Genomic DNA, 10977 nt, shown 5'->3' on the forward strand with positions numbered 1-10977 from the left:
GGGCTTTTATGTGGCTCGCTCGCTGGAGGTTGTAGGTCACGCAGCCCTTCCAAGATGGAGTTTCCGAAGCACCTCAGTGGAACATCAACATGTTATTTTTGCAAACCTTGCAGAAACGCTGTCTGGGCTCCCAGTTGTAGAAGCTGAAAGGAGAGCATGGTGCATGAGTCTTGCCAGGAATATGGAATTATTTCTTGAGCAACGCAAAAAGAAGAATATTATTTAATCTTTTCTGTAACAGCCTAGTGGGGAAGATGGTGTTGGATTTTCAGCCTATTTGTTCTTATTTTCAGTACTTGTAAAAGTTAGCATTATAAGTAACAAAACTGTGACCTTTACTTATTCAGAGACAAGCTGAGTAACTGGTATGAGACGTGTTCTATCACGTAGCTTTACTTTATTGTTTTCTCGGTTTGTTATGTGTTCTGGCCTAATCTGTGGGATGGGCTGAACGTGAGTCTGTCATGTTGTGGTGAAATCACATGTAGAATGAAAGTTGTTGTCTGTGCTTTTCTAGCTCAAGCTCCACCCTCTTAAGCAATACAAGTGAGAGGTCTTCTAAGTGAGGACACTGTTATCTGGTGTGAGGCTTAAACTCGGGTTTTGGTTTTTTTTTTTCCTCGCTCTAGAAATTCAAATTAACTTCTTAAAGCAAAGAAGTTACCAAGATGTTCTTTCTCTTTTTGCCCCCTGTATTTTGGGATAGTAGTGGGATATCTGGCTGTTCTAGCTCAGAGCTTGCTTTTGCATTTGGCATGCCTGTACGTTATTAATGTGTTAATTTGTTCTCACACAGGTCCACAGAGTTGGATTCTAACTGGAACTGGTTCCAGCTGAGGTGTATGCAAGTGGGCAGCAATGCCAATGCGGTGAGGAGCCTCTGTAGGCATTTCGCTTGCTTTCCCTCTGGCTAATCCACATCTTCAGTTTCTTGTGCCTTTGCTTTGTGTGGCTTTCTGGGTAGCAACCTCTCTGTGGTTTTTGGAAATGTGTAATGAGGGGAGGTGTTTGTCAGGTGTGCTTCGAAGTCAGACTGTGACCTTTGAAGTGTGTTGCTTTCTGATGTGCAGATTTCTCATTTACTTGCATCTCATTTAAATGAGAGGCATAGTCCTCTTAAAGGAAAGGAGCTAGTAACGCTGATCAGTTTGAAAGCTCATGCTCAGCATCATGACTCAGAAGCATCCTCCTGTGGAGGACAGGGATGGTTTTCTTAGTCCTCTGAGGCCTGGAGAAGGCTGATCAAGGAATGGTTGGTTCGTGCTGTATGCTCAGTGTTATATCCCCTGCCTCTGGGAAGCTTTCTGTTGAGTTTGAGTTAATGTCTAATGCTTGCTTGAGTATGATTTAGCAGTCAGGAGACTGAATGTTCTTCTCTTTTTCAGACGGCTTTCTTCCGCCAGCATGGCTGCACTACCACAGATGCCAATGCTAAGTATAATAGTCGAGCTGCCCAGATGTACAGGGAGAAGATACGGCAGCTGGCAAGTGCTGCCATGGCCAAGTATGGCACTGATGTAAGTTTGAGCAGCTCTGTACTGTTAGATGTGTAGTGCTGGATGCTGAGTCTTCTAGAGTATCTTCCTTTTTCCTTTTCCTTTCTTCAGCTGCTTATAGATGGACTGAGTGGAGTCCCTGGGCATTCCCCTGACAAGAGTGATGCTGATTTCTTCATGGAGCACACACAGGTGAGAACTGCCTAAACCAGACAGCCTTAAGAGCTCTCGAATAGCCAGGAGCAGTCCCACTTAGTTTGGAAGGACTCTTAAGTTGTGCACTTGTTCAGTAGTAACATGGAAGAACTAAGATTCAGTCATCAGCCTGAGACACAGTCACAGCTCTAATCAATCCCTCATGGGGCCTATAATATCCATGTCATTTGTCTTCAAGACCATCTTTATCTTCAAGGAATACTCAGAGCTACCAGCTACTTCCTGGAAAATGCTCTGTATACTGCGTTTTAATGCATAGTCTCTTTGTACAGTTAAAAGCAAGGACTGGCTATTACTTTGAACTTCTGGTTTAGTCAGCTTTTCAGTGCATAGACCCTGGTAAAGTGTATTTGGACAACTGCTTGCACAGTGCTAGGTGGACTTTTTCAAGTGAATAGAGTAACGTGAGAATTGCCTGTATGGCAATAAAGACAGTGGAAGCCAGGATTACTTTTTTTCCCAGGGAAACTCATTCAGACTCTTTCTCCCAGATCTAAGTTCATCTCTTTAACCTGGGAAGTTCTGGCAGTAGCCAACTCTGATACTACTGTTGAGTGATGCTATCCCTCCTCCTGGCCTTCCATTCAGCTTGAGTTCCATTTTTTCCTTTAATTTTTGTCCCTGCTAAGGGGATATGGACTTGTCCATATGTTACCTTCAAAGAAAGCATAGACTGGCATTTGGAACATGTTTCCTTTGGCCTAAAACTGAATACAGGTCACAACCTGAAGTAAGTTAAGGATTGTTCGGTTCATTCATCTTCTGCAAATCACTGGAATGAGGATCTCCTTGCAGTCTTCCAGTACCTGGGATGTAGCAGATGCCAGCCAGAATCCTGCAGAGTCTTCCCTGGAGATGGAAAAAGCAGCAAAGTCATCAGAAGGCAGTGAAGTGTCGAGTGAGTTCCCTGCTGAATAATTTTCCCAGGAACCTGACTTCACTTCCAGGAGAATATACTTCTGTACCACAGTTGGAAGGGCTGAGCTTTTAGTTTGGTTTGGGCTTGAAGGAGTGGAAGCTCTGTGCACTCTATGATGTTTAGTTAAAATTAGTGGAGTCTTTTGAAAACACTGCTCTATTTGGGATCAGTTCTCTGCTTTTCCCAAAACTCTCACAAAACTGTTTTGAGGTTTAGCTGCCCTGCTTCCAGACATAATTATTTGTTATATATTGTTTGTTTAAACACTCTTCTGTATCCCTTGAATTTGGTGGGTCTGGAAATGACATATGACTATAGATGAAAAAATTGTTTGTAGTGTGAATGACAGGGAAACCAAGAATCTGGGGGCATAGCTGTAATCTGAAACAGCTTTGTGTATTCCCCTGCAGAGTCTTTCCTTTCTTTTTAATGTGTTAAGAACATTGCAGAGGGAATAACTTGCTCTGTGGAGACTTAAAGTCATTGTGCTTGGGAAATTGCATGTTTCAAACTGTAACTTAGCTTGTTTGGGGTGGGGGCAGAGGAGGTAAAGGAGATGTGCTGGAACTGTGAGCATACTGAAAAGAGAGAGGTTGAGAATCTCACTGCTGAATGTTCTCCCCTGTTTTTGTGCCCACAGATTCCAGCCAAGGCCCATCTATTGACTTGCTGAGCACATCGCCTAAAGCTCCTCTAGGTAAGTAATACTCTTTGCCATCTCTCAGATCAGTCTTGTTCTTATACTTCCTGTTCAGTAGTAAGCTCAGCGGAGCTGGAACTGATGAGCCAATTTCCAAAACATCTAAAGGAGCTTATATTCCTCTGGAGCTAGTACTGAGGATGTCCCTGAACCCCAAAACGAAGCCACAGTTTACGGGAGGTTTCCTCTTCCTTTGGATAATCAAGTTCAAAGCTGTCGCCTTCCCAAAAGCTTGTTTTCATTTTTTGAGCTTTGGACAAAACTTGGCATTGACATATCTAGAAGTTGTCTGATCAAGGCCTCATGGATGTGTTGGTTGTTTTTTGTTTTGTGGTTGGGTTTTTTTGTTGTTGTTTTCTTCCCCAGAAGCTTTGGAGGTAAATGAATTTTTAGGTTCCAGAGTAATAGGGATTTGTATCTGATTGTCCCCTGTCATTACTGTCCTGGCTGCACACAGAGCATCTAGCTGGAGCTTCTTTCCTTATTGAGAGTGTGCTCCTAGCCCACAGTGGTTTCATCCTGGGTGGAAAGCCTGTGTCATCAAGTGTCTATTCATTCCCCATGTTTTTTATCTCTTCCTCAGACATGTCCATGTATCTGTCAACACAAGGGCCTGCTCCTGCCAGAGGTAACTGGCTAACAGCTGGCCTGCGCTGGCTGCTTGTGACAACTCTGCCTGCCCCTTCTGTGATTCTGTCTTCAACTCTAGCTTCCTGTGCTTGGAGGGAGAGAATGAACCAAAGCTTATACGTGTTGTATTGGGATCAAAATGAGCTATTCCATATCTTGAAAGGGATCTTATTGTCATTTCTGTTAAATGCTTCCTGACAGTAATAAAAAAAATCCACCCCAAACAACCCCAAATCAAATGTTAGGATCATTTGCAAGCTGAAAACAGTCTTGGATAGTGTGAAGGTTTTGAACCACCCCTATTTCGAAAAGTTACGGTAAGACTAGAAAAGATAGAGGAAAGGCTGTCAAGAATGATCTAAAGTATGGGTTGACAAAAGTCATATGGGTATAGAAAGTGAAGATACACTTCTCTGGAAGAAAAGCCAACAAGGGTGGTAAAAGTTTTTGGAGCTATGTGTTGGAAGCTGGAAAAATGTCCTGGGCAGTCCCTCTCTGTTTGCTTTGTTCTTACACTTTTCCCCAGGCATCTGCTGCTTGGCTGGACCTTGGCTGGTTTTACAAGTGTGGCATGCTTCATGCCCTCAGAGTGACAGGTTCCTGGTGCAAGGTGTTGGGGAACCTGTTGCTTTTACAGCTCGCTGCACTTTAGGTCCATTTTGTCATCGGGCTGCTCATGTTAACATGACTTTAGGGTTCTTGCTTCTTTGTCCCTAAGGCATTGGTAAGGCACTGACTTTCATATGGCTCTGAAGCTGCATTATCTTGGATTTATGTATGGAATAAATCTAGTCTGTCTTTAGCTACCCTGATCCCTACTGGCTAGGGTCACCAACTGCATGACACTTGGAGGAGCTATTCAAAGGTCTTAATTCACATACAAGTTTCTCCAGAGATGTACGTGCTGCTTTAGGCCATGAGCCTGCAATTGTGGAGCTTCTAAGTGCATCTTTCTTGGCTGGGTGAAGTCACCCAGGCTTCTGATGTGAAGCTGCATGGTGTGCACTGGACGCTACAGCAGCTGGACTGTGGTGGATGTTCGTGTGGGTTGCTGACTAATTTTGGCTTCTTATAATTCTGCTTATTTGCTGCTTCCCTCCTCTTGCAGAACTTAAATCCTCCCTCATTGGAAAGAAGAAGCCGGGAGCTGCCAAGAAAGGGGTATGTCTGAGCTCTTCTTTTACGGAGAGGAGGTAGACCATGTCTCATATTACTGTAGTCCTTTCCCTGGCCCTTGCTTTCTGTCCTTAACAAAGCTGCGTATGGAGAGATGCATTTGGGGAAGAGAGAACTTTGACCATATCACTACTTATTTTGAAAGATAGTTTGTATATTAATGGACAAAAACAATTGGGCTTTGCATGATTACTCATTATGGTCTGAAGTGTATGTGGCTGATCTCTTAGCACTGGCCTCTGGAAGAACACTTGGATGTTCTTCCATACTCTTGTTGAAAGCCCTATTGGGTCTGTAGGTTGTGACTATACAGGGCGACCAAGGGCCTGATCAGTGCAGCAAGGAGTAGATTCTCATATTCTTCTATGACAAACACTGTAGGATGAAGAAATTGCTATTTTTTTTTTTGTTTTGTTTTTCAAGTTGGGTGCAAAAAAAGGTCTTGGAGCCCAGAAAGTGAGCAGCCAGAGCTTCAGTGAGATTGAGCGGCAAGCCCAGGTGGCAGAGCAGCTGAGGGAGCAGCAGGCAGTAGAGTCCAGGAAACAAGCTGAGGAGTCCATGTAAGTGCTCTGTTTGGGTTGAATACTTTGCATACATAAGGCAGAAGTAATACAAGGTTAATGCTGTTCACCCTAGGACCACCTAATGTGAGTACAGACCATGCTGCACAATAGGATGTGCAGCCAATATGGCCCTTATAGCAGGGCACAAGTTATGCTACCATATTTTGTTCAAGTTAACACCCCTGCAAGAGTTTAAGGAGCAGATATGGAAGTATCTTGTGTTTATGTTGACCTTTGGATAGGACTGAAAAAGGCAAAGGCTGAACTGGATGGGGCATTCTGTCGGGGGGTGGCGGGCAATGAATACAGTAAGGAAATCATGGTTAGCCAAAAAAGAATTGAATCCTAGTGGAGGTGAGATGGCAAGACAAGCAGTAGCTTCTACACAAGGATTTTTGGCAGAGCTGTTGTAGAAATGGGTGTGTTGGTGGGTTGTCAGGGTTACACTCCCCCTCGCCTCTCTGTGACATGGGTTGGGAGGAGGGTAATGAGCTGGTACCCACCATAGCTCTTTCCTTTAGAGTAACCTCAATGCGACTAGCTTATCAGGAACTGCAGCTCGAGCGGAAGAAGGAAGAGAAGAAACTTCAGAACCTTGAAGGGAAGAAACGTGAACAAGCTGAGAGGCTGGGCATGGGCTTGGTGTCCAGAAGGTACTTGGCTGTGGAAGGCATAGGACAGACAGGTGCCTTGGAAGCACCCTGTTCTGGAAAAGTTTCTTCAAGGCAGTAGCTTGCCTTATCTCTTGTAACAGATAAGGAGCTGATTTGAAGTGCTCATATGCTGGACTATGTCTAAAAATGCTTCAGGCCCCAGAAGGAATGGGCACACTCTCTTCAGATGTTCTAATTCTCATTTGAGCTTTTCCAAAGATGCATGTGGCCTGTCAGTGTCTAGCCCTAGAGCCCTGCTGCTTGACAGATGTTCCCCTGTGGAATACTTCCCTTAAGAAGGTAGCTCAAGGCTTCTGAGAGTCAGGATAAGCTAGACAAGTGGTGAAGGGAGCTGGCATCCCACCAACTCTCCCTCAAGGCTTGTGGCGCCTGCCCTGCCTGTGAAGGCCAGATTGTTTTGAGGCAGACTGGTTGTAGGGGCTGGATGCTGTCAGACCCATGAGCCCTGACTGCCTGTTTGTTGTGCTAGTTCTGTGTCACACTCGGTGATGTCTGAGATGCAAGTAATTGAGCAGGAGACGCCGCTAGCTGCAAAATCTTCCCGTTCCCAATTGGATTTGTTTGAAGATGCTGGAGGCTTCACATCTGGACCCCCCAAGTAAGGCTCAGCTTCAGTGTAGTCTTTGGCTTATTCCTGAATTTAATGTCTGGCCTAAATTACCTATTTTTGGTACCTAGGTACAAATATAATCCCTTCTCATTTGAAGATGCATTTGGCTCACGATGGGAAACGGACTCTTCGTGGGGTATGGATAAAGAGGAGGAACCTGAGGTGACCATTTCCAGTATTCGTCCAATTTCAGAGAGGTAAAGTACCTGCCAGTGCTACTGTACCTTTCTTGTGTGTGGGACAAAGGGATAGGTCTAGAAGCCGTGGGGAGAGATGCTGCTGTGTTATGACAGGAGCCTTGTCTGCAAAATATAACTTGCATGGACAAGAAAAAGGGCCTTCAATGAAAGAGGCTTAGGCACTTCTTTGCTTATCATGTCCCTGAGTTTGATACAGCCTTTATGGTCATCAAGTGCTGGCTGTTCTGAGGTGGGGAGGGCAGAACTCTATGGTAGCTAGCACTTGAGGATTTGTTGCTTTCCTTTGATCAGATGGGGTCTGAGAGAGAAGTCTCTTTCATTACTGTGTTGGGTGAGCTTAAGCTGTCTCCTCTCTTGTTTCCTGTTTCCTCAGACCCACCAGTAGGCGGGAGACAGAGAACAGGACATCAGTTGTGGAATCCAATGAAGCTCGGCAGAAGTTTGCAGGGGCTAAAGCCATCTCTTCAGATATGTTCTTCGGGCGGGAGGCAGACACTGAGGTAGATGCATTCTGCAGTGCTTAAGCTGGTACAGCTCTGGCTTCATCTCCTCTTGTTTGCTTAGGTCCTACTTTGTTCCCTTCCTTTATAACCTTTTTGTTTTGTTTTCTGCTGCAGTATGAAGCCAGATCCCGACTGCAGCAGCTCTCAGGCAGCAGTGCCATCAGCTCTGCAGACCTGTTTGGAGAGGCTGAGAATGCACACTCAGGTTTGTTAGCACTCATCGGGTTGAAGAAGGGGGCTGCTTTGGAGGACCTAGACTGGAGGGTGTCAGGGTGCTCTCTGGAGCTGGGGGACTCTGGGGTAACTCCTGCTGGTTCTTGTAGGTGGTGTATCAATCGGGAATGTCCTGCCTGCAGCTGACATTGCACAGTTCAAGCAAGGAGTGAAATCAGTTGCTGGCAAGATGGCTGTCCTAGCCAATGGGGTGATGAACTCCCTCCAGGTGAGGTTACACTATGGCACCTTTGGACAGGCTATCGTCGTGCTCAGGGACTTTTACCACACCCTGGCTTCTGCTGGAATTAGCATTGTCTTAAATTATGTGGAAAGTCCCAGGTAGAGACCTGTCTTGTGTAGCTGATGACTACACTACAATAGCTGAGCAATTCCAGGTGGCCAGTGAACTCCACTTGGCCAACCCTACTCTCCTGGTGGACAGGACACCTTGTTATGTCAGATATGCATTTTCCCACAAATTCCAGGCAGAATTTAAAGTTAAGGCCACTTTACTTTCTGCCTTTGCATGGTGTCTAGGTAACCTTGTGCTGCATTCCAATCTTAAAACAGCCCAAGACCTTGATACCTGTCTCTGGAGTTTGCATGAAGTGTTGTAGCGTGGTGTCTTGGTGTGTTTCCTTCCCAGGATCGTTATGGCTCATATTGATGACCCAAGGACTGCAAGTCAAAGGGAAGCCAGCAAGAAACACTGATGCCACCTATTGCCTGGAGTAAACTCTGCAGGGTTGTCTTAGTTTGTCTGGGGTGGGTGGGGAGGGGAGAAGGTAAGCGGAGGGGGTCAGGACATTGCTGTGCCCAGGATGCTTTCCAAATATCTCTGGATTCCACTCTATTAAAATTCAGTGTGCCCTCATATCCACTGCTATCTACTAGCCAGTGGAGACAGGCCTTTTCACAGGGTTAACCTCACTGCTCTAAAAGATACGATACGAACTCCTGGTCTGCCCTCATCAGTGCTCCTGTCCTTTTTGGCCCACATCTTACCTCAGCAAGTGACAGAGGAAAGGGGAATGCTATTTTTCTGAACATCGTGTTACCTGGTTCCCATGGCCGTGACTGTTTCTTTTTGTTCTGCTCAGTGCTCCCAATCCATGGTGCTGTGGAGGCCTCTGTATTTGCAGGGTTTGACTTTTACCATGGGATAATCCTTTTTACTGTCTTGTAAACAGCATATATTGATGCAGGAGAAAAAAAATCAAACAAAGCAAAGATTATTTTTTTAGCTTCTAATTACATCAGCAAAAAAGGCCCAGGTGAAGAAGTACTATAAAGATATTTACTGGATCCATGGTTATTTTGTTGCTCAGCTTTGGGCAGAGGTCAAAGTCGTGAATCTCTTGCTTCACCAATGAAGTCAACTTCTGAAGTGCAGCAGTGAGACAGGACTGTCATTTCAGTCCTCTTCAACTTGTCCCTCTGCTCCTGGTTTTAACAGAACATGTTTTTCTCTTCCTTGGACTATGGTGTTGAGGATGGGGTAGAAAGAAAAAGCAGGGGGGAAAGGGCTAGTTACCCACTATTAGCAAAAGAGAGGTGGGGGCTGTTCTGCAGTTCCTGGCAGCATCCCCTCTCTCTCTGGGGCTGGTACCTCTGCTGTCCGGCTGGAGGGGCTGGCGGCGGGAGGGGAAGGGTTACTCTGCCACTGTATGCAGGTGTTTTGGTGGGGCAGGAGGGGGGTAAGCGTGGGGCCTGACGCTTGGCTGTGCCCCCAGCTCGGTTGTGCCGTGACGGTACCCTGGCTCTGAGGGGTGGCAGCTGGGAACGCAGGGCAAGCATGCATGCGTGGTGGCAGGCCATCTCTGCGGTGGCAAGTACTGCCCAGGCGGGAGCAGGGAGTCAGTGGGTTGCGGTGGCGCTGGCCCTTTCCCCGGCCAGGGCCTGCAGGTAGTGCCGCTGCCCTGTGCCGCTCCTGTCCACCCTGTACCAATCCCACAGGGCTGTTACCCTCAGCAGCGGCTGGGGCAGCCCAGAAGACCCCAGATGCAGCAGTGGCCTTATGTACTTTATTGCCGGGCTGTCACAGTCACTCACTGATGGTGGAGAGAGAAAGTGCAGGCAAAGAGCACATGAATAAATAAAATAACTTACAATAAATAAATAACCCTTCCTGCTACTTCCACAGGTGAGGACTTCCACAGGTGAGGCTGTGGTATACTCTCAGCAGTAATGGGATTAGTCTTAAAATAGCTCCAGCACGGGCTGAATCCACCAGGCTTAGGGCTGCTAGAAGCTTTGTGTTACCAGCTCCTGATAGCCCATGCTGCAGCATTTTATAAACTGGAGGAGCAAGGAGGCTCCCAAAGAATCAAGAGAAACTGAAGTTCCTCAGGACATAACTAGTCTATGCAAGCTGAGGCACAGGAGCTGGGCTAGACAAAGTGTTCAGGGCTGTGGAGGCCAAACTGCTGTGTTTGTTAGTTACCATTAACACCATGAGAGCTGCTTCTTTTTGTAGTTTTAAGGGCTACGCTGTGATGCTACAACAATGCCAATATTTACAAAAAATAGCCAGGACTCATTTGATTGATAACTTAATTACTTGCTTCTGCCCACCCAACCCCAGGAGATGATGCTCTATATTTTTGCAAGCCACATTACCTGTGGCCCAGGAATTTAAAGACTTTTTCTCTCTCACTGTCCTCCAACCCTTTTGAAGCTCTCTTTTCCAAATACCTTAATATGCTGTGGGAGGCCTCACAAAAGGAAACTCAGTACAGGAGAAGAGCCAGACAGCACCGTGCAGTACATAGTTACTGCAGTCTAGCTTATTTGCTATATTTGCTTTGATAACTCTTAGACACATGGAGGAGGAAGCAGAGACAGGTGGCATGGCAATACCTAAACCCTTCTTTTCTATGAATTTCAGGAATTTCTCTACCTTTGATCATATGCAGGTGCAGCTTTACAGGGAATAATTATAATGGAGCATGAGTGCAGAGCTGCCACAGGCTATTTAACCACTCTATTGTCTAGGCCAAGCCTGAGCACAGCTACACAACACAACACTGGCAAGCAGCCCACAGTAGCATGCCCGCTGTTCCAGCACCTGCTGA

At 46.0% G+C, this 10977-nt stretch overlaps 1 protein-coding gene across 1 annotated transcript in view; it reads left to right on the plus strand.

The window, feature by feature from the left end:
- The window catches only part of ARFGAP2 (ADP-ribosylation factor GTPase activating protein 2), a 9442-nt gene extending 259 nt beyond the window's left edge, over window positions 1-9183 (plus strand). The window contains exons 2-15 of the mRNA XM_010294457.1: window positions 797-869; window positions 1386-1517; window positions 1608-1688; window positions 2508-2610; window positions 3272-3328; window positions 5070-5122; window positions 5561-5697; window positions 6222-6353; window positions 6844-6972; window positions 7053-7181; window positions 7558-7684; window positions 7802-7892; window positions 8011-8129; window positions 8550-9183. Of these exons, the coding sequence (XP_010292759.1) occupies window positions 843-869; window positions 1386-1517; window positions 1608-1688; window positions 2508-2610; window positions 3272-3328; window positions 5070-5122; window positions 5561-5697; window positions 6222-6353; window positions 6844-6972; window positions 7053-7181; window positions 7558-7684; window positions 7802-7892; window positions 8011-8129; window positions 8550-8570 (1338 nt within the window). The 5' untranslated portion in view covers window positions 797-842 and the 3' untranslated portion in view covers window positions 8571-9183. The remainder of the gene's footprint in view (window positions 1-796; window positions 870-1385; window positions 1518-1607; window positions 1689-2507; window positions 2611-3271; window positions 3329-5069; window positions 5123-5560; window positions 5698-6221; window positions 6354-6843; window positions 6973-7052; window positions 7182-7557; window positions 7685-7801; window positions 7893-8010; window positions 8130-8549) is intronic.
- Window positions 9184-10977: the final 1794 nt, after the last annotated feature.

Source organism: Phaethon lepturus, unplaced genomic scaffold, assembly GCF_000687285.1.
Source record: "Phaethon lepturus isolate BGI_N335 unplaced genomic scaffold, ASM68728v1 scaffold17079, whole genome shotgun sequence".
In the NCBI taxonomy this organism is placed as follows: Eukaryota; Metazoa; Chordata; class Aves; order Phaethontiformes; family Phaethontidae; genus Phaethon; species Phaethon lepturus.